This window comes from Anopheles cruzii, chromosome 3, assembly GCF_943734635.1.
Source record: "Anopheles cruzii chromosome 3, idAnoCruzAS_RS32_06, whole genome shotgun sequence".
Lineage (NCBI taxonomy): Eukaryota > Metazoa > Arthropoda > Insecta > Diptera > Culicidae > Anopheles > Anopheles cruzii.
In genome coordinates, this window is record NC_069145.1 from 69,396,987 (window position 1) to 69,420,436 (window position 23,450).

Below are 23,450 nucleotides of genomic sequence, written 5' to 3' on the forward strand. Positions count from 1 at the left end.
TGTCCCAATCCATCAACCATCCACCATCATTCCGACCTGCAGTTTCTGCACGAATTCGTCGACTCTCTACCGGATGATAGCACATAGTAGTGTCGAGCAGCCGGAACCACTAGTACTTAGTGATCTAACGCGAACGAGAGACTGGGAGTATGACAAAAAGCTGTATCTAAACGTTTCTCCTTAAGCGAAAAAATGGTGCCATTACAAATTTCAAAGCACAGTTCGCGTCTTGGCGTAATACGTTTCTTATTATAGGACGGAGCTAAACGAACCTTTTTGCCGCCGCGACAAAACATGCTAGCGCGCGAAGGATAGAAAGCCTTTTTCCTCTGAACAGTGTTTAAGGGGCCAAAACAGGTGTGAATCGAACAGCCGCAATGGGATGGGATAAAACGGATTGGATCGTGTTTGTAACGCGAGTCGGCTTTCTTGAAATACAACAACCATCACATTCGGATTAAGCGGGAAATTAAGGCACAAAAGAGATGTTAGCCACGCCTTGCCACTAGGATCTTGTGGTTTCCAACAGCAATAATCACATTCTTGTCACATCACTCGCTCCGTAAGGCGTTGAATTTATGCTGATCTTGCTCGAAGAAAATCAGCCGCGCGATCGGGGTGCGAGCTGTGCCATTTTTAAAGCAAATTATCTATCTATTGTAAGCTGATAAGGCGCAATGCCGTGGTGTAGCTAGGCTAATCTCACAATCACTCGTGTTCTACGTTTACCTTTCCATTTGTTTGATGTTCTGTTTGTTGGGTATCACTTAGTTTAGCATTCACTTTGCTTGGTTTGTCCGTGCATCCTACGCTTGCGTTCCGTGCGCAATACTTTGCCATTTCCTAAGCACAATTAGCAACTCCTCTCCCAGAAAGCGACAGAAAGGAAATGCGTTGTACTGTAAGCTATATTTTCAACGTTGATGCATTCGGATAAAACTTGCCTACGCAATAACGAGTAAGAATCGCGTCGTTGTCTCTTCTGCCAGATTCGGCAGTTAAAGTATTGGTAAAACACTGGCCCTGGCACGCAAATACTTGAAAACGTTGCGCTTTTCGTCTCCGGTATTCTCAGTTCTCCCGCTGCGTCTTTGCACGGATTGCCGTTTCTACCGTGTCTGTCGGAAGTTCTATCACTACACGCGCTGCACACGACGAGTCAAAGGTACTCTGCAGTTGGTGTTCTTGGTGTTAGCTTTCCATGCAGTGTTTATTAGATCTCCGTTTCAATCTACAAATCTAGCGCATTAGTTTACTTCACGTTTTGTTCTTTTAGATATAAGGCCACATAAGCGTCTTCTTTATATAAGCCCACATTTTTCCATCATCGTGCCACGAAGCTACCTCGTTGGTTGGTGTTTTCACTTCCGGCAAAGAGAACTGTTGGACCGATATTATCGAGTGGAATAAAATGGCGAAGAATCTTCTAATGTGTTCGCTTTTAATTGAGCAGAGTTTACTGAAGTATACCTTTGCTAGGTCCGGTTTCGACGCGATGCGCAATCTCGCCGGCAATCTGTTTAAATGGATTTGTTCTAAGATTCAACGACTGGTGTCCGCAGTCACTACTAGGTTTCCGGTTGACCATCAACATCTTCTGTTTCCGTTTAAAATCGTTGCAAACGGTCTTGTTTAAGTAGGAAATATTCTTTCTTGTTTGTTGTTTAAGAATGTTGGGAATTTAAAATCTCTATTAAAAGCATCTCCCATTGTCCTCAAACCAATACTGAACCCGCATTAAGCTAGTGAGAGAGAGCAAGAGAGAAAAAAGTTTGTTAGAGAGATGATAAAACGTTTTCACCATTTTGGTTTCCATTGGAGCAACGTCCTCCTAGTTATAATACTCTTGTTCGTTCGACATTACATTAGCAAGATTAGAGGGTTTAAAATCCGATCCGACAAACTGGCGCTGCTCTCTCCGATTCCGTCCCTATTTTTCCCTACTGTACAATCAACGGTAGTCGGCATGTGGTTGTGGTTATTGTGCACCCTTTTATCAAAGAAACCGAGAGCGATGCACAATTCTTTCGAAGCGAAACAAAACAATAAACGTCATTAAAAGGTCTCATCTCCGTCTATTTTTTTTCTACAACTTTCCATAAACTTTACCACCAATAATTTGTTCGATTTGATCGTTTTATGCTAAAAATATTGTTCATCTTGGTTGTCACTACTATCGCTAACGTTCGCCATTTTTAAATCTACGTCTGCCACCAAAGGGAACTTTGATTACGCTAACACACGACACCTGGTCTGCCGAGAGGCTGCTTTGATCATCTCGCGTTCTGTCTTTGTTCTGTTTGTCATTTGCTTGGAAACTGTGTGCCGATGGACTGTGCCTCCTGGAAGAGAGATTGCGCCCGAAGGACGCTAAGCTTCGCCGGGGCCGCACCCTACAAACACTGCACACCGCGTTTCTTTGCGACCGTTGCAAAGTTCCGTGTGATAAGCGTTCTAGCTGCCGGCCGGGAAGGGAAGCTAGCGATTGAAAGCAGCAGTAGACCCCCAAGTGGCTCCATCCGTTTGAATATCCCATTTTGAATGACACTCAAAACCGGTACTCTAGGGTTCCGCTGGGCATTCGGATACGATTGGGTAAGCTTCTGGCTTGGCTATGTAAAAGTTTCTACGCGTTTCTTTCACGGCCCTCGGGAAACCTTGCTAACGTTTTAGCTCAAAAGCGTCGCCTCTTAAATGAAACCTCTGGTGAGTGGCTCTGTCTCTCTGGTGCTAAAGCTTTGAGTAACGCCGGGACTGCCGCACTTGAACCGGATCGATGAACGAAGCCTTGCGTATCTGCCGCGCTCTAGGGCGGTTTGAATGGTATACAGATGAGAATAATTTAGCGTGTTCCTGCCGGCCGGGTTACGCGGAGTGCTGCTAGTTACTAAATAAAACATGTAATTCTTGTTTGCGCGTACCGGCACTGTAGTATATTAAAATGTATATACATCTCTTAAAGGAGGTGGCCCTGTCCCGAATGCTATTGGATGCCTTGTGTAACAGTGGGTGTTTATACCACCCTTTATCTCAAAGCACGCGCGCGCCTCATTATCACTGTCTCATCATCGAGAGGGAAAGAGAGAAAAGAAATAAGCTTCACCCGGAAGGGTGCCAGGGACACACATAAACAGCTTTTAATCGAAACGGATAATTTTCTAGCTATACAAATTCTTCTACGAAGCTACTCATAAGAAGGGATTATTCGAGTGGCCCGCAGTCGTACCGGCAGCCTAAAAAAGAGAGAAAACGACAAAGAAAAAACAGTGAAACAGGAATCATGCACGGCTCCCGGTGCAGGTGCGTACCATAAATGGGTTTCCAAAGTTGCCGAAATGGTGAACCGGAACGTTGCTCAACACTTGCGGCCCACCACCACCGTTCACCATCATTGCCCCGTTGGTGCCGACCATGGCGTAGCCGTTGCCATTCTGATGGTAAGCGGCAGGATGGTGGTACGCGGCCACTGGTGTGACGCCGGGAGATGCACTGACGTTACCGTTGAACAGATGGGACGCACTGCCGGGCTGCACGAATCCACCCTGGTACGGGGACGTTGCGTAGAATCCGCCATTGGTCCCATTGGTCGGCTGATGCCGTGGGTCTACGATGACCGGGGAACCGTTGGTGGGCGCTGCAATTGGCCACGCATTGGCTGCCTGGGACTGTTGGAACGGGTTGGCCGTTTTGAACGGGTTCGCCGGTGCTGCAAACAGACAACCCAGTTAGCAACGCAACCCGGCTAAAAATGGTCCCTAAATCAAGAGCTTACCGTGCGTGTGAGGATCGCTTGCGTTGGTGCCGGCCGAAGCTTTCAACGCGTTTAGGGTGCCATGGTTGTTGTTGTTGTTGTTGTTCGATTCGGCCTCCAGCTTAATCTCCCGGAACTGCTCGTCCAGATCCTTCAGGGCGGCGTATCGATCGATGGACGGTGTTGTTGTGTTGTGTATGTTGTTGCCGTTGCTAGCCCCGTTGACGTGTGAACCGTTCACCGGAAGACCTGAAACGTAACACCCAGATAGGGGTTCTATTTTTAGCACATCGCGTTTCAATTGATGGCAACCCAAAACGAAGAAAACGGAACCACACGGAACCACACTACAAAGCGACACGGGGGGTGGACCCCAGGCGGATTAGAGGAAGGAACGCAAATGGCACAAATCGGAGAGAGCCCATGCGGATTAAACACACGGTTTTGGGGATTCGGATATCGATCAGTGTCTCCTCTGGGATCGCGTGAACGCAACCGAAGAGTGAAGAAATCGAACCAAATTTGGCCACCACCGTGCTGCTACTCCGCAACTAATGGCATCGAACGAGCGGGGCCAATATTTGCGACCTTATTAGCGGTCCGGTGTCGAATGTGTTCTACTCTAACAAGCAGCTTTCGGGGGGGCGAGGAGCCGAACTACAAACACACGTTGCAAATGGCGGATGGCGTGGGCTACGAAATCAAAGAGGGGAAAACGAAAAAAAACTTGCGCTTCTATACTATTCGGTGGGACCGCATTAAGGCCCGCCGGCAAACACGCGGTCCCGGAGCATGCGAAAGCAAAGCCACACCACCTCATCATATCCGGCGCACACACAGCGTTCGAGAGTATGATGCAAATGGCGTTCGGGAAGCAGATAAGAACAAAATGAAAACCATCGTGACCACCATCACGGCGCACGGGGATGATGAAAGTGACGTGTGTGTGTGCCGACCGGACGTCAGTGTGCCAAAAACTTACTCCATCGATTCGGATCTGAGCAATAATTAATTTGGCCAGTTGCACGCTGCGGACTCATCATCATGTTACTGTTGCGATACTGTTGCTGCTGCTGCGGCGGCTGGGGTTGCTGAAAGCTAGCATCACCACCAGCCCGGCCGGCCCCGGGTGGCCAATAGTTGCTTCCGAACTGTTGCCAAAAATTCCACTGAACATTGTCGAGCGGCGTGCTATCGTTGTTATTATTGTTTTGGTGGAGGAAGCTGCCATTTGCCGCACTGCCCAGTGTTCGATTGCACTCTGGCTGCTGTTGGGCCACGACGACGCTGGCGTAGTTTTGAAGGTGGCTGTAGCCGGTGCCGTTGCCACCACCGTATCCGCTGGCCGCGAAACGCGTTTCACCGGGGAACCCGTAGCCGGCAACCTTTGCCGACTTTGGCGCGCCATTTTCATCCGGTGACGACATGCACGTATAGCCACCGTGGTGGTGGTGATGGTGCTTGGATGGCAACGGGCCGCTCGTCGGAGTGCCCACAGTAGATCCGGCCGAATTGGCGGAACCCCCACCACCGTTGGCCATCGTGTGCGTGAGCGAGTAGAAGTTGGCGAACGGATCGGAACCGTTTAGGCTTTGCACGCTGGCCGTACTGCTGCTGACACTGTTGGTCGGGGTGCTGTTGCTGTCGATACTGTTGGAACTGAAGTACGACTTCATGTTTTCTGCGTCATTTCGATCCATCCGAATAAAGCCGAAGCCCCCGCCACGCCGGGCCAGGCCAGGCAGCCGCCGGGAAGGGAGTAAATAAGAAACACATTTTGATAACGAGAAGACACGACGACAGTCCCACAGGGTCGTTAATCCCACTCAATTCCAAACACCCAACCCGAACCCAAAGTCATTAGCTACCCTCCTCGATGCTCTAAACGCTAGTGACCACTGCACGGCCGATCTATTACCTGCCGAGTTGAAAATCGGATTGTGGTCAAAATCGGCAAAGTTTTCCATCTCGCCGTTCGCCGGCACGCCATTATGGTAGACACCGTTTTCGACTGACCCGACGACGACGGGGCCGCCGCCGCCACCGTTCCTCAAGCTGCTGGCACTTCCGTAGTGACTTCCGCCGTTGCTGGCGCCGACGGTGCTGATGATGGTGGCACTCCCAAAGTCGGCCACGAAGTCACCGTCGGGGGTGAACTTGTTGGCGTTGATGTCTCCACTGCTACCGGCGAAGGCCGCCGCCGCTGCCGCCGAGTGGTTCAGCAAACCGTTCTTCTGGTTGCGCCCGTAAGTCGTCGGTCCCGCCAGCTCGCCGCCGCCGGCAGGTTTCTTCATCTTGATGCCATTCTTGCGCTGCAGGTTCGGGTGCTTCTGCGGTGTCGGCGGCAGGATTTTGGGCGGATCTGCCGTCACCGTGGCCGGCGGGCCGAAGAAATCGCTGTCGTCCGGTGTGAACTGCTGCTGAAACTGGCTCGTCGTTCCGAGGGACGACGAGGACGCGCTCACGGTCGCGTTCAGCCCATTGCACGAGCCGGAGGTGTGGCGATGCAATCGTAACGTGGCCGGCGGTGTCAGCGTTGGCGTTTTGAGAGGAACTAAACTTTCATTGGCATTCTTCGCCGCCGTCAGGGACGTCAGCGAGCTGGACGTGTTGGTGGGCAGCGATTTGAGCGGACTAGCGGGTTCCAGGTAGTATCTGCGGGAGAGAGCGAATCGAAAAGGAATCAACATACGCCGTCCGGGGCAACACCTGGGTTGAGGCGGTCTTACCGTTTCCGTTCGTATTTGTCTATCATAAAGTCGCGATGCTCCTGCTTGATTGCACGCTTCGGATCCCACAGCCCGAGCCAGGTTCGGCCGCAGTTGTCGTTTCCGTTCTGTTTCAGAAACTCAATCTCTTCTTGCGTGAATGTGGCCATCGAAATCGACTTCACCCGATGCGGCGGCGTCAGTCCTCTTCTGCAATGGGAAAAGCAATAAAAACCGTTCAGAATACTCTGCATGACGTTTAAATTCAAAGGGCAGTATCTGTCGCTATAAAGTGAGTCAAATAGACCAAGATGGAACCAACAAAAGGGCATCTTGTTGCGTATGTCTGCGTATCGATGTGTCGTTACTTGTCATTTAATACCCCACGTCTCAACAGGTCCCCGGAGTCGTGAAACTTAGGTTCGCTGGCGGTTGAGCCAGCGCCATAAGGGCGGATTTAGTGGGGACTTATCTCCTCCAACACGCTTTGTGGCCTCGAAGAGTTTAGAATGCAAATAAAATGAGACGTTGGGACGCCAGACATTACATCTGCGGCAGCTTCCACAGTCGGATTGAATATTCATTGGCTCGTCATTCTTCGTGGTCGATTTGCGGCGGGGAAGCCAACGCAAATTTATTCACATATAACGAGATTAGACTTCAATTATGACACTAAAACCGGAACCGTTCTCCGGTGCATATTGCGATCCACTCGTTACGATGCTCATGCTGATTGATGCGGGAATGTCAAGCCGTCAGCCGACAAACACGTTAATATCGATTGATGGCAACTTAATTTTCGATAACTTTCCCCCCGGGTGTTCCTGTGGCGAAATTGATTACCGAATGTGTTACATAACCGCGGAACGGCACGGAAATAGTAGGGCAGTAGTTGCAAGGAAGTATATTCCGTTTGATAGTAGCAAAATAGTCCCTCAGAGCTCAGCTCAATCAACAGCAGCCCGTCGATTGGCTGCGGGGGAACGACGACGGAAAGCAAATCAATAGGAGCCTTAATCACACACTCCTCACGTAACGGGCGGCCGCCCCGGACGCCCTTGACTGATTTGTTAGTAAATAGTTGCCCTGCTGTGCCCGGTGCGCGCGCGCTCCGGACGGTGGGTATTGCGCATTAATCTCATCTTAAAAATAGTGATCACCGTCGTCGTGTCTGGAAAAATAGCAAGAGGGGTACTCCGGGACGGGTGCGCCATTTGTGTGGGACGCAATAGAGATTGGGCTGACGCGGTGCTGGTGACGCTGCACGAGCCCCGTTCGTGGGCCGGAATCTTTTCCAAGGAACAACACATTGGAAGCACACCCTTTGCGCTTTGTTTCCCCCGGAAAGAGAACCTTCAAACAGCAACAAGCAACAAGCCAGTGCACCGCGCGCCCGCGACGGATGTTTTCGTTATAGTAGGAACGCGTCGTCGATAAGCAGAGTTTAGGGTAGGTTTTGCGACAGTATAGACCCCGCCACTCCGCAGACGGCTGGCTTTCTAATCTTCCGCCGATCAGTCCAATTCTTATCACGGCGAAGAAGTCACGTACCGGTGCTTATCAATTACGCGTCGGTCGCGTGGAGTGGAGAAGACACAAAAGAAGGTGTCACCAACGAGTGGCCACTTGACGAATCGCAACGGGTGACGGGTGGCAGATACTTTCTGTCAATTACGCGCCCTCGGTTGTGGGGTGTCTTTCTCTCTATAGACGCTTTCGGTTTCATTTTATCGACGGCCCCAACGGCAACTAAAAGGTCATAATGCGGCCGCGGCCTCCGATCTGCGGCCGTGCATCGACAGCACTGAAGGTATAGTGTTGTGATGCACGAACATCGTGACTCATTGGGTTTGATATTTGCAAGACGGGGCATTTTTCTGGTCCACACTGGGTTTATCGCCGGATGCCACTCGAAATGCCAAACGCCCTCCTCGTCGTCACGAGGCGATGTTTTAGGGAAAGCTCACAACGCGGCTTGAGCGCGGAATCTCGACCAAACGGCGGCGGCCAATTAGAATGGAATGTTTGAAAAAACAATGGCCGCCCGCGGGGGTTTATGAATGAATGAATGATGAGAAACAGGCCCTTGGGTTCGTGGAGGCAAGGCTTTAAGTGTCCATCCAGAGGGCGCGAGCGATGGCGTGATGAGAGCACGTTAGTATTTACACTGCAACATCCTCCCCTTCAAATGGCGTCGCGTGCCGATGGGTGGTGTTTCACTGTTACCCCGCGCAGGTTTGTAACCGATTCGGCTATTTGTGCGTTAGCGCACATCTGTCTGGAATTCCGATCGCATCAATAATTACGCAGCGTGTGGCCGCGCCCCGGATCAACACACAGTCCCTCGCTTACATAAAATCGGAGACCTCCGAAGGCTTCATCGTCCACTTCCGGTATCCTCGGCAATCAAATGTGAAAGTAGTGACCCAAGGGTGGCCGGCCCCAAAAGGTTGTATCTACATTTATCGCACATCATAACGTACGCGCATTTACAGGCCATGTAATCAGTGGTGGAATTCGTTCGATTTCTCCACCAACTAGCGGCGGCGGACGGGCTTCGAGAGATGCGCCATCAGCAAGGGGCCGCGATGCGGTAATCGCACGTCACAACACGTCGTTCGCTCACATAATCATAATCAATTCCTGGTGACTCGCGCCTTACTTGTTTTTGGCCACCACTAAAAGGTGTGTGTGCTCTTTCCAAAAACACACACGAGCCGGTGCCGGTTCCGGTGCCAAATCGGCCAGCAAGCACTCTCTTAGAGGTCCCGGCGGGGCCGAATGCATCATAGGCCCGTGGGAGGGACTATTTTTATAACACCTGCTCGGCCGCGCTTACAACAGCGCCATGACGCGTATAAGGGCATTAACGTCACGCTCGGCTGTACAAGGCGCGCAAGACACGCGTGTGATTCATGTTTACGCGAGCGCGCGCGCTTCAGTTCACTTATACAGTGCGGCGGTTTCTTGAGGAACGCCCAACCTCTCTTTGTGGACTGCGTCATTGGCTTTGGTGGTGCTGCTGACGGTTAGTATTTATTGCCAGCCGGTTTTATAGGTAACGACTGTCAATGTGACCCCGTGGTGCAGAATTGAAGACACTACGGAATACCTCCACAACAACCCTGGCGGCTCGATTTCTATCCACACCTTAGACCCTCTCCAAATGTTAAAAGAAACTAACAAACAATAGAAAACAAGACCTCAACTAAGTGCTCGCTCCGTCAGAGTCCATCGTGTGTGTCGTGTTTATCTCAAGGCAGAGCCAGCAGACGTGAAGATGTTATCGTTTTCATCGGAACATTGGAACCGGAATTTCGCGCCTTCAACGAAAGACAACATCGGGTCCCCCCCGAGGCCGGGGGGGTCTTTGTGGTCAAACCCACACACGCAGCAACTCGTGTGCTTTATGTCTGCTGCACAATACACACACAAAGTGCACTCTTTCTGTTTGCGTTGCCCTTCCGGTCGAGGTCTCTCCCGTGTCGCGACACCGCGTTGGTGTGTCCAGAGTTTATGTTACAGACACAAAGCACACAGAGCACAGGTTCCGGGGGGGCCAACATATGCAATCCGCTTTTTCCCGCAACTCTCGAGGAAGCCATTGGAAGCCTTTCGAATGAAAGCAAAATTCTGCATTCACGGCGCGCGGACGGTTGGAATTCAAATGTGGTCCGCCGCCAAACACTAAGCCGGATTTATGCTGCTTGCAAATGACTCATCTTGTCGGGGCTCCGCGGATCGGATCGCGTGTCGCGCGGGGTGGTGGTGTCGGGTGACTGCAGCCAAACCGGTACGCGGCCGGAAAGTGGAAAAACTTTTACTTTTGCTTTATCCATTTCTTGGCTTGGCTTTCGAAGCACGCGAAAAGAAATATTTATGGGGCAGGGCACGCGACACACAAAGGTCCGGGGTCCGGGGCGGCGACACAGATAGCCGACCGTACCATCCCTGCTTTCACAGGGTGCGACGCGCAGTATTGTATTACGAGCTGCGGGATGGAAGCTCAGTTTTCACGCCATTTTTTGGCACTTTGCGCGGCACTTGGCACAATGGAGTGCGCGACGCCGGCAGCCTTTGAAATGCAGCTCATCATCAAGTCGCCCGTAGCATAAAAGGATTAAGAAGAAAAATAATTAGGCTCCGCAAAAGTACCGCTTGACCACAGTGCGGAGTTCTTCTTTTCCGGGGACGAACTTTCGCACCATCGAAAAAGGGAATTAGTTCAACCATCTTCAAGTGCTTCATTATGGACTCAATGGGGCATCAAAAACTCGTTTTGAATTAAATTTCTGGAAGATTGTTCGGAACTTGAAAGAGTCTGTCTTTTGTGGTGTGTTGGAAGCAAGCAACCGAAGCCTTGCCGTTGTTGAACTTCAAATTGTCCCAATCTGGAGCCCCCAGAAAAGGCACTTAGTGAGGGCTTCACTGTCCAAGTAACTCTTCCATCTGCTAACTTAATGTTCGAGGGAACAATGGCCTTAGGAGTGGCATGGCCCAACGCATCAGAAATGGATTACCTCCATTATGGAGACAATCGTTCCTGAAATGGAAGAAGACTTTAGAATGGAGCAAGACAACATAATGCACACATCTTACGGTAAGTGCCTCCACCAGACTCGTGCCCCCGGTGACATTTCGTTCCGTTTTTTAATGCCACACGGCCAAGGACCGCACAAACGACAATGTTCTAGAGTGAGCGCCTTACGTTTTCTTTTTAAATATAGCCACACACACCTGCCGCGACTCCGAAGCTTAGAAGAATCGAACACGATAATTACCACCGGCACGGAACGGCACGGGGACCACGCGAACGGACCGCCATCGTCCATTTTGTCGTAACCTTGGAACCCCCCTTTGGGGAGGGAACCGTGTTACTTAAGCACAATTTAATGCTTTCGTCCCGCAGACCACGAAGTTGACACGAACCGCAACAGCAGCAGCAGAGGTCTCCCAGAGAGTTGACTGACTTACGTTCGTTACGTCGTTGGGGCCAACCGCCATCTGCGGATCTGTCGCGGCGTTACCGGAAGCCAGCGAGCCACGACTAAAACGGGGGACCGGGTGGGAAAGGTTATTCAGTAGTTAGGAAATTTCCTTCCCGTCGTGTGCGCGTCGCGCCATTGTGCACCGTCGTCACACACGGTGATTTCGGAGGCCAAAATGTGATTGCGTCGGCGGCGCCGGCGACGAAACAGGACGAGGTTGAGACGAACCGGATGCGCGTCGTGGTGCCTTATTACTACCAAGCGTGACGCGCGCGTGGCGCTACCAAGACACAAAACGGGGTTTTTAAGTCACTCCGGCACGAATGGAGTAATCGTCTTGGCCCGCACACGGAATAATTGGTTTGCATTACGAGCCGGCCGGTGGGGGTTTCAAGTTCAAACCCCTGTCGGGGGCCGAGGGCATGGAGTGGATTAAAACCTAAAAGAAAGACATGAGGCCCACATTTGCCAGAGTCATCGATAAAAATGCTGCACACTTCCCTGTATTTGAACCCAACACTTCAAACATTATTGATTTCCGTACAGAGGAGATGCCACAGATGACCTCTAAATCGGGAATTGAGCATCTGGCACCACCGCAGCGATAAATAGGAATCATACTGCAGACACGGAACCGAGCAACGCAACATCAGTCCGGAAGCATAAGCAACCACCAGACACGATAAGAGCACGCCCCGACGCCTCGACTGATGCTGATAAAAACCTCTCATTCATGCTTTCATTCATGTTGCTGCATCGTGAAGTGAACGTCAGCGCCACCTCCCTCCAACTGGAGGCGGTGCGCCAACAACGGGCGCGGAAGATTAAAAGTACTGTCCAAACAACCGAATAACAAATGGGTTCGTTGTTGAAACGATCAACCACCTCAACCGGCGCGCCGATTTACGTCCGACATCACACCGACGACGGCACGTACGTGTCTACAGGTGCTTCTCGGTGTTTTAATGGTCTCCGAAGACACCGCCGCCGGATCCGAACCGAAGCCCGCCGCACGTTATGATGGTAATCGCGTTCGGCGATCTGTAACAGCATTACAGCGCAGCCACCCATCCGCCGGCGGGACCTGCTTGCTTGCCGCTCGACTTTCCAATTGATGCGCAGCACGCAAGGTGCGGCCGAGTCTCTCTCTCCCTCTATCTCTACTCCACAGAGCCCGCCCGGAGCTGGTTAACAGGTTTGTTGGAATCAGTTTCGACAGTAATTGCGACAAGCCAAGCCCTTCACACAGGTGGTCGTTTGGTCCTCTTTTCAGGAGTGGGAACAAGTGTCATTGTGACGAAGTGACACACGCAAATTGGTGTGCCCTTTAACTTTGCCTTTAAAGTTGCAAATTCGCTATTCGAAGTTTGCAGTGTAGTTGCCAGTGAGTTACTTGAAGGCTTCCTCTGGATTCAATATTTTGGAAGCTCCTTTTTCACCAGTTTGCTTTAAGAACAAATATGGCCAATGAAGGCCATAAGTTTAGTACTCAACACTCATTCGTAGAAAAGCCTAAATAAGTATTAATTACAAACAATTTACAAACGATAACAGAGTGCGCTTTAGTATAAGGCCTAGCCATCTTATTGAGCATTATAACCAATATCTGAAGTATTTGGTTTCACAAAGCTCTGTGCAAAATGGAACAAAAACGCATTCGAATGCAAGTTTCTTGGCAACATTTTGAGCTTTTTGAAAGGATAAAGTGGATTTTGTGCATTCAATCATCATATCGTGTCTAGAAATCGCCCAAAAAGGTGTTAGCATCGGGTTTTTTTAGATGCGAATGGAATTTCTTTATCGGATTATTTGATTAATCCCTGTTCGTCCATTATTGATCATAACATGTCTATCCGTCAGTGTCGTAGTGTCCTTGACCTCGCGTCCTTTTAATGTCTGGTTACCGGTTTTTTGTTCTCGCTTCGCCAGTAGTTATTCAGGTTAGCTAGGGTTTTTTTAAGTCAGCTTATTTTTACCTCTTTTTGTGTCAACTAGGCTCCGCTGCCCATTGTTACACTAATAATAAATAAATAAATAAATAAAATGATTTGCAAATTGATAAAACAATAAATTTTGATTATTGTTGTAACATTTGAGACCAACTGAAAGAGAAAATTTGTGAAAAAAGACCCGGTTTGAAGAAGAAAAATATCCTCTTTCATCAGGGCCACCGTATTCGCCAGATTTGGCCCATAATAAAGTGAATTTCAAACCATCAATATATGTTTTTCTTATCGAGACAAAGAACTTATTGAACAGCGTAGTAAGTAAGGCGAAGACCTTTTTCGCTTTTTTAGTGAATCGTCAATATTCTAACGCCCCTAATCCACTCTTACGATCCACTCCACTCCACGTTTACGAATGAAAGAACGAAAGGTTCGATTCTTCGATGGCGCGGCACCTCCTAGGGCCCTCGGATCCTACGGACGGGGAAAACGCGATAGAAGTAACGCACACGGTGTTCCTGCGCGGTGCAGCAACTGCGCTGCGCCTGGTACCACGGCCAGTCATCGGCATCGGGGCGGTCGGTTGCAAAACCCAAAACCCGCACCGCGTTTAGAGGTGGAATAAAACGGACGGTTGGTCCCTTTTTCTCTCCTAGCGCTCAAAGCCCAGCTCCCTGGCGTGCCGCCAGTCCCGGGGACTAACGCCGGCACATGGCTTTGATATGTTCGACATCATATGCAGGCAGCGAGCGCGAGAACTGACCTTCCCCTCCAAGACTTGGTGTGCCATGTGCCGCCGCCGCCATCGCCCCCAGCCTTGCCGAAGTTTTGGACTGGACCAAACGGTTCAAACGGTCGTGTCTTTTTTTCCGCGCACCCAGACTGTCGACGAGGAGGACACAGGAGAAGACTCGGAGCAGATGATCGCCCGACATTTGGCCGTAGCGAGAGGGCACCACACGTACACGTGTGTGTGTGTGTGTGTGTATGTGCCCTGAAGGCGCAACACGAGCGCGTCCTGCTCGATAGTCTGCGCGCCTGGTCCGCCGAGCCCGGCATCAAACGATGCCGACAGGGCGCCCCTTTGATCAAAACGGCCACCGGTCCCTCGTTCCGCGGCACGGCTTTCCGATTCATTTTAATGTGATAATAATTGTTTAGTTTCGGCGGTGGACGTGTGGAAAGCATAAACCGACAACGACGGCCCAGCATAGAGAAGGGAGGAGCGAGTGCAGGGAAGGCTTTTTGTGGGTCTTCCCGAACCCCGGGACGACACTGCGCCGGGTTGTCTCTCTCGGGGATGTTTTGCTGCTGCATGTGGTGACGACAATGGGGTGCTTATGTTTGCCGCAACACCGGGGCGAGATTTATGTTTTTGCACGCGTGTCCCCCTTTTGCAGTGCTTCGCGCGGTTCGACCGGAGCCGCGGCTTGTCGCGTGCGGGTTCTTGCGAGGTCAAGTGCTGGGATTGCGACAGGTTGTTGTTTGTCCATTGTTTCGCTTCAGTTCCCATTGTTTCGTAGGATTTTAGAATGCTACAAATGAAGATAGCGAAAAACAGTTATTCATGTTTCGAATTATGTTACAATCAATCACAAATAAAGTCAAAAGTTTACCTCAAAAGTGAGACAAGTGAAAACGAGCTATAGGTGGCCGCCGTTTCGCTTTCTAATAAAGGCGCTTTCACGATCCGACCGGCCGCTGGTGGCATCGATTTGGCATGCAAATTAGACCACTCCGAAATCGTTAATCCTTTGCAACTGCTGTCTCTCTCTCTTCTTTTTGCCTGGCGGAGAGCCAGAGAGCGGCGCGTACCACATCCGCCCGGTCTTGTATCGGTTTAATTTAGCAAAAGTTTTTCCAAGCGGAAATTTGCAACGCCTTCAACTGGGGCCGTTAATCCGGCCGGGGGGTGCATAATTGGGGAAACGACGCAGAAACCAAACAAGCACACGAGAGCACAAAAATTAATGAAAAACAACAGCAGAATTGTACAGGCTTCCCCGGCAGTTCCCTCGAGACGGCACCCGGACAAATTTATGTTGGTGACACCAGAGACCCCGGGCAGACGGAAGGGTGGGCTTAATGCAGTGAAATGCGAGAGCACACCATACATTGGCACATCGGCGCGGGAAGGTTAGATGGGGCGGGCGCCAATCTGGGCCGCGCGGGTATCCGGAGGCCCCGGTGGCAGACGGCCTCCTTGCTTATGGAGGGCATCGTCGTCGGGTGCAATGGTTGCGACCTACATTGGAGCCGGCACGGCACGGCAGCGTATCGGATCGAAGCACCGACCGACTACAAACAAGATTAATAAAATCGAGGGAAAATGCCACAATACAGCGAGCCCGTCCGGTCGGTTTCATTTTCTGCTTAAAGAAATTTAATCACTTTCCATCACAACCGAAACCGGACGCGGCCCGGGGGGGGGCTGCCTGGTGCTGGCGCAGCATTCGCTAAGCTCCGTCGCCATTACGGAAACGAATAAATATTGTTTCAACCGCGCAGATGGATTGAAGTTCTAAGAAAAACTTTACGCGGCGATGCTGAGTCACACTTTGTCACGGGAGCATAACATTGGGATGCCCATTCGCGGTCAAGAGTTGTATAAACCAAGAGAAAAAACGGGTTTGTTGTGCGCCGCTATCAGCTGGCCATTTTTTATTGACCGAAGCACTATCAACATATATGCTTTTTTGCATAGCACAACGTGTAGGGCACCTCTTATCATGTCGCCGGTGTTGCTTCTGAGCCCGAAAATAGACTCACACCGACAGCGGAATGACTCAGGGCTGGGCCGGTCCCGGACCGGTTATCAACGTGATTCCCTCCCGAAAATGGCCACCGCTAATCGCCACCTCCCAAGAACTAGTCTCCCGGTACGGTTTTTCCATTAATCCCCGGCGCGCGCGCGCAGAAAGCACTTTCCGGGTTGGAACCATTCCGAACCGGTCCATCGTCGCCCGATGCAAACCATGTCTCCTCCGCGGGTGAAATAGATAGAGCTGAAGCATTACAAAAATTCGCGCATTCCACATTCACGGCCCGAGAGCCGACCGGTTTCATTTCACGTATCATTTACACCGAAAGCAAAATGGACCGCTCGCAGCCGGTCGGGGCCCGTTTTCCGCAATCGGCGCTATTTCGAAAAGTGAAAGAAGAAAGTAAAACCTCCCCACCGGGCGCGCCGGTTCCGGTCCGGTTCCAAGCCGTCGCGTCCGCCGCCGCCGTCTGTGTTTATGCGGATATGCATGCTGCGGCGGTAGGAGTTTTGCATGACCGCCACGGAGCCGGCCCGGACCGGCCGAAGAGATGTGGAAGAGAAATTTCAATCATTTTATGACCCCTCAACGGTGCTCCAGCGATTCACCTTCACCGCGCGGCAACGGAGTTTGAGAGAGTGACCGGTTGGTTTTTTGCCGTCCTCGATGGTTATGATTGGGGAGGCTTTTGACGAAAAACGATTTACACTTTACTTTTAATTAACACGAGAGTTACTAACCGTTGGTTCGAGTAAAGTGACGAAGCGGGAGGCTCCAAAGTGGCCCAGCAGTGCCATCGATCGATCACAAAAAGGTGGAAGCACGATAATGTCGGCTCCGGGTCGGGTTGTGATGCGTGGGTTGCCACCTATTTCCGCCCCAAAATGTCGCACCCGCCACACACACACACACGATGGAGCTTTCGCGAACCCACGAACATCCTGTTTCGGTGGAGCGAGCGTCCCAATCGATACATCATGCCCACGGTGCGCCATTTCCACCCCGAATCAGTTTTCAATCATACAAAGCGTGGGGTGTGTTGGGTTTATTTCGGTTTCTTTGGCTTTTTCTGCATACATTTTGGACCATCCCAGGCAGGGAGCTCGAATCGTTGCACCTTTTTCGTGTCAGCATGCAAACATGGAACGGCGCGTTGCGGCGAGTGGCGGGCTTATTTTTGTTGACCCCGAAATGGGGCACCAAACATGCACACAGCACTTTGGCTGTCATTCGAAATGGAAGAGAAGCTTCGCTTCCGGTCGTCGCCGTCGTCGTAGAGGTGGAGACCCCATCCAATTATTCTGGCACATGCATAAATGCATTCGTCGGGAGAGCGTGTTCGAGAGGAAGAGGCGGTCAATCGAAATCCGGAGCACGGGCAGTCAAAAAACTTGGCAATAGTTTTATCACCATGATGATGATCACCGCGTCGTGCGCGAGATGCCAAAAAACTGTCGGCTAATAAAGTGCCGCTTGTGGCGGTCAACCGGTAATCGGAAACACGATGCTTCGGAAAGACATGACCCGATGTCGAGATGGCCGATGTTACGCCAATCCTTCCTGGTCGATCTGAAACATGGTAGCAGAGTTGCATAATTGAAGGGATAGAATGGCACTCCGGACACTCCGGAACGAGTGAGACATAATTTGACTCTAGGTAGAACAACGATTATGACATGAGGTCTACATGGCTGGCTCTTGGCTTTGAAACGTGAAAAAGAACCTTAACGTGACGAAAACACCAACAAACGGGCGCCTTGTTGGGGTCACCTGATACACCGAAGTGGCCGTTCCGTGACTGTACAAAAAAAGCCCTAAGATGGTTCGCGAATGCAGCGTTCGAGGTGCATTCGAGACCCACACTCTTTAATCGATGACTCATCCTTCGGTGCAAATTCATCGCCATCGTAAAAGGGACCCAAGAATCTTTCGTGGTTGGTCTCTGGATTCGCCTGAGGGAATCTTTTTGGAATTCCCGCCGTCCGCGAACCGACCGGAATTTGGGTTCATCATTCTGCGAACGACGTCGGCACGCGGACAAACCTGTGTATTCGGGGGGTTTGGTCCTCCAGCGAGGCGTTCGATCAAGAGACCATCAATTGGGGTCGGATTCGGGGAGACGTCAATCGAAAGAGAAGCAAAGCCAAACGAGTCCTACAAAATAAGTACCCGGTTGAGCCCATCGCGGCGTCGACATCGCATCGCGGCGCGGCCGGCATGAGTCAACAAGTCCCGGCCCAGTGTGTGTGTGTGTATCTGACGCAGTCTTGGGGGGGCGCTCGAGAGAGATATCGCCGTATCGTCGCCGTGCACTCGACTTGGAATTTCATAAACCGAGAACCGAGAGTCGCAGTCAAACCGGTTTGGGAGCCCCCGTCACAAATCACGGAAGGCTGGCACGGAATGCTGCGCCCCGGAGAAGAAGCAGCACCCCACCGCGACTCGGGAGGCATCTGAGCGCGGAGCTCATATTTCGCTGAGCCCGGACCCGGACACATTCGGTGTGTTGGGAGTTTTGTTTTCGTTTTCGACCGATCAGCAAACGGAAGGCGGCCATCGTCAGCGCCATCGCCATAGGTTAAAATGAGGTTTGTTTTGATTTCACGTGCGATCTCATATGTTGCTGACGAGCGGTCGGGCTGGCCCCGGCCGTTGATGGGTTGAATATTGAGGCACTTGATTGGAGGCACTTTTATTTCCGGAGATTGTGAGTTATGATACGGACCGTGCCACGGCTCGGCTCTCTCGCGTGTGTGTGTAGGTCCTCATAAAACTGGCCGGTGTAACGAAATATTCAATTCAGCACGCCATTCGCCATATCACGTCTGAAAACCGTTCGCTCGTCGTTACGGGCACTCTACCGATGGGGCGGGTCTGAGCCTCTCTGCAAACGGTACTAAACGCTTATTGGTTTTTATTTCGAGCACTCCTAGGAACGTCCTTTAGGTCGGCAGTGATGCATAGCGCTCTAATTAACAGGATACACCCCATCATCGGGGGCCATCTAATGGGTCAACGGTGTGGCGCGGAGTGTTTCAGAGGTACTTCCTTTTCTCTTTTAAGGGCCTTCAAAGACTGAATGGACAGGCCCGACTCGTATTCGACTATATTAAGTACACTCTGCAACACGAAATATATATAACCTTGATAAGGCTTCTAACAGCTCAATAAATCCGCCGTCTCTGCTGTCTGTCAATAGAGTTAAACCAAATTATCAACATGATTTACTTTTAGTCAAATCGCATTCCTCTGTCAAATGCCCAATTGAGTCAAATACATACCAAAAGCCATGAAATTCCTTTCCCAACACGTGGAGTGCAATAAACATCCGACTCAACCGAAGTCTCTTGTCACATAAGTTTGCCGCACAAATCGTTACCCGTGGTGCATAATGCATTCGAGGAGACTCGGCATCCCAGAAAGGGTCGCGCCAGGGTCATGGAATTGCCTCGCGCGCCTGTCGCCGTACCACACTGGTTCTCACGGACGGCCGTCGCAGGCGTCGCTTCCATAATTGTTTGCCGGAGCGAAGGATTTAATGCAATGATCCATCATCGAGAACTCGTTAGGCTTGTGGCGGCGGCGGCGGCGCGCCTCACCTCGTGCATCTGCCAAGACGCGGTGTCGCGCCATACACGGGCACAAGCATCGTGTGTTGCAACGTTCCGTTCATCGCATCTGCTGGCCGGCCCAGAGAGAGAGCAGGTAGCGCGCTGCTAATGGGCTCGGTGTGTCCCTCTGAGGAGTGGTGTGCGGGCGCGTCCCATATGACACCAATTGGGACGCGTGCATTCGTCACTGCTGCACCGAGCGCAGGGCGGGAGGACATGTGCAGTTATGTGCACTCATTCAGAACCAGAAAGGCAGGTTTCATCGGCACCTTCCTGCCATCGGCCGATCGGGAGCGGTACGAGATGGTGTAACCGAATGCAACAAAAAAACGCATCTGGGTCCTGGCGACTCTCGAACGGGTGCATTCCTCCTTCGCCGGGGGCGTGGTGAAATCACAAAATATTCAGCGAAACGGGCCAGTTCAAGAAGAGGCTGTTGGCCAAGGGTGTGTGTCGTCACCTCGCGAGTCGGTAATCACGACGGGCGTTTGTTTCGCGAGCGACGACGACGACGCGCACTGTGTAACGAATTGTCAATTACGCGGGGCGAATGACCTCCGACATCTCGTGCGCGTGTGTGTGTGTGTGTCGCAACACAAAACTCACACGTCGTCGTCACACTCTAAGCGGTCTCTTTCGAGGACGCCGCCCAAGTGAAGAATGCTGTCCATGCTGTCAATATTTAAATAATCCCACCGGATGGTCGAGGCGTTGTGTTTGGTGAGTGAGGCCAGTCTCTCTGAAAGTGTGGATGGCCGCCTCGTTGTAGGGTGTGTGGAATTTGGACAACCAAGGGCGCGTGACCACGAAAGGTGTCAGAGCTCCAGCTCTAGAGACCAACCGTTCCTTCGGCGCTGAACAGTATCGTTCCGGCGAGGTAGATCTTGTAGAATTGAATGACTCTGATGCTGAAGGCCATCGAAGACTCGAAAATGATTGATTGATAAGTAACCTGGAGATCTACAGCTCAAAAAGCAAGTCATTGGCTACTCTGATGACTAAACTTTCGTACTTTAGGAAAACGGGACAAGAACAAAAGTTACCGTCAAGTACGGGCCACGAAGAAACCCATTAGCATGCGCGACACTATTTATCATGACCGTTACGTAGTCACGACACGCCGACCGGGCCCAAAGCCCCATGGTCACAGAGCGACACAATGCGCTTTGTCGCATGTTCTTATCGTTCAGAACACGTCCTGTCTCCCTGTGTGTGTATGCGTGCGTGCGTGCGTGCGCGGTGCCGCCAACAGGCGTTGGGGAAACCCAACCGAAAGATCGCCGGGCCCGGAAATGGTCTATTTATGTGATAGGCTCTCGCATTAAATACGCGTGTGCGATACAAAATCCTAAAGGGTCCACCACACACCACGGTGAACTCGGAAGGTGACAACGGACGGCGGGTCCGGAAGTGAGCGAACACACACTTACAGTATCCCGGAGCAGCTGGTGCAGACGAAGGACCCGATCGTCATGTTGATGTAGGTGGGTCCCTTCTGGCCGCAGTCGAAGCATTCCTTGTTGCCGCCGACGCCGACCAGCTCCCGGAGCGTTTTCAGTATTTTGTCATCAAGTTTCTTCCGCACCAGGGCCATCTCGGTCTGTCGATTTCTCTTTTCGCGCTGTTCGGTTTACTCCACTGCCCGCTCCGCTCCCTGTTCGCCACGCACAGCTTGACCACTTCCGGTGTTGACGAGCCGAAGACGGAACGACGAAAATCCGGCTTCACACACTACTGCTGCTGCCACGGGTCCGGAAGCTGAAACACAACACGCACTTCCGGAGCGTACCGCTAAGAATTTTGCACACTTTTCAGAGCTGCTTAGCAACGGTCGCGCAGGCCACTATTGATTTCATTCTTCCATATTTTGTTTGCTTCTCTATCACGGCGCACACTAGGCACGGCTGAAACGAAAGAACGCACAATTGCTTCACTCTCTAGTGGACAGCAAAGAAGAGGCTCCCAGCGGGCGGCTAGAAAACAACGACGGATCCGTCGATCGAGGGCTTTCTCTTATTTCCTTCGGCACACAAAACAACGCACTACCACACGCACACCACTGGGTTGTAGAGGAGGGAGTGAATGAGAAATTTAACCGACCCGTACCCACACACACACCATCGCGCGTTGGGACCTCTCGCAACGCGCACACACGCGCGCGAACGGAAAACAAACACGCGCTGCGGAAAAGGCTGAATTAGAACAAAAACAGAGTCGGCCGCGCAGCAATCCGCGGATGAAGATATTTCCGTTTTTTCAAGCCATAACATTTTCGTATAGTTCCCGGGAACTACTGCGGAGATGGTTGCCAAGAAATCGTGGACGGTACTAAACGTCACACAAAAGCATAATTCAATTTGTGTTACGTAGTTCGGCCGGGGCTAATGGCGTAGCGGATTTTGCGGGTGTGCAAGGGTTATGCGCCGGGGTCGTTGTGGTGCGGGAGGGGGTTGGGAGCCAGGGCAACCATCACACAACAACACTTTGCCGTATCCGATTTCTCCTCGCAGCAGGCAGGGCGGCCGACCTTCCTCTACCACAACACAACCCCAGAGGTCTTAGTGTGGCCGCCCGTGTGCTTCTTGGACTGCTCTTTACACTTTCACCGTGGACAATTCTCTTAGCAAATTGGTATCAATCGGTTAAATGAGGAAATCACGGACCGCACTAGGAATTTTCCACCGCAAAACGCACACGCACACTCGCAAGGATCCGCAGTGCTGGGTCACACCAGAGTTGCTGGCCAGCTGGTGAATTTCCCAGCACACGCACCAACCTTCGGAACGGCGGAGAAAACTGTGATTCGGTTCTGTTGGGACCGCTCAAGAAAACCGCAACGCGGGGACAGTCAATCGTTCTATTTACCAACCGGAAAACACGTAAAATTCGAAGGGAAATTAGCTATCTTTCACACACACAAATTTTTTTCTTAACGTCCTTAAAAATATTACCTCAAATTAGAGACCGAACAAAACACAACAATTTTTGCTGCTGAATTTTTGACATTTGATTTTTTTTCCTCTGTATTTTCTGACTAGGATTTTTGAGCCTAACTAAGATCCTTAGAACCTGACTTTCAAACCTGACTCTCTCGCTGAATACGAAACGAAGAAAACTAAGAACTAGAAGAAATGCAAACCTGACTTTTGAACCTGACCTTTCTTGACCGAAACCGAATTTTGTCCGTAAATCCCGAACAAAGTGCTAACGGTCTCCGCCAGAGGGCTCTCAGGAACCGAGTGCGAACGGTCTCCGCCAGAGGGCCACAAAAACAAACGATTAGCGAAGACTCTAACCTTTAAAGTCCAATACACACCGCGGACTGAAATTTAGAAAAGCAAATTTCGACACGTAAAGTCAGAACCGCTTCGTCTTACATGGGGTTTCTCATGGGGGCACTTCACAACTCGCAGATTCGGTAGAGAACGACCCCTGGGGTAACGCGTACCGAACAGCAGTGGGCTGGCTCACAGGCGGACGCCTGCGCCAAGAAGACGACCACGAAGTGCTGGGACGCATCGTGGACGAGCTGTTTCCACAACAGCCACCGATGGACTGGCCCGAAACGACGCTCCCAAGGACTGCTGCTGGAACGATCCGCGGGGTAACGGAGGATGAGCTAGTGGCCATTGCCAGCAGCCTTAGCCCCCGAAAGGCCCCTGGACCCGACGACATCCCCAACGC

At 51.4% G+C, this 23,450-nt stretch overlaps 1 protein-coding gene across 1 annotated transcript; it reads right to left on the reverse strand.

Annotated features, from left to right (window-relative positions):
* Positions 1 to 63: 63 nt before the first annotated feature.
* Positions 64 to 22,765, reverse strand: LOC128270872 (arf-GAP domain and FG repeat-containing protein 1). The gene is made up of 8 exons (XM_053008297.1): positions 22,718 to 22,765; positions 21,197 to 21,670; positions 6,481 to 6,669; positions 5,670 to 6,406; positions 4,734 to 5,432; positions 3,773 to 4,000; positions 3,309 to 3,706; positions 64 to 3,233 (listed from the first exon to the last, which is right to left on the reverse strand). The coding sequence occupies exons 2-8, from the start codon at positions 21,358 to 21,360 to the stop codon at positions 3,189 to 3,191; spliced, it is 2,460 nt and encodes an 819-aa protein (XP_052864257.1). The 5' UTR covers positions 21,361 to 21,670; positions 22,718 to 22,765; the 3' UTR covers positions 64 to 3,188.
* Positions 22,766 to 23,450: the final 685 nt, after the last annotated feature.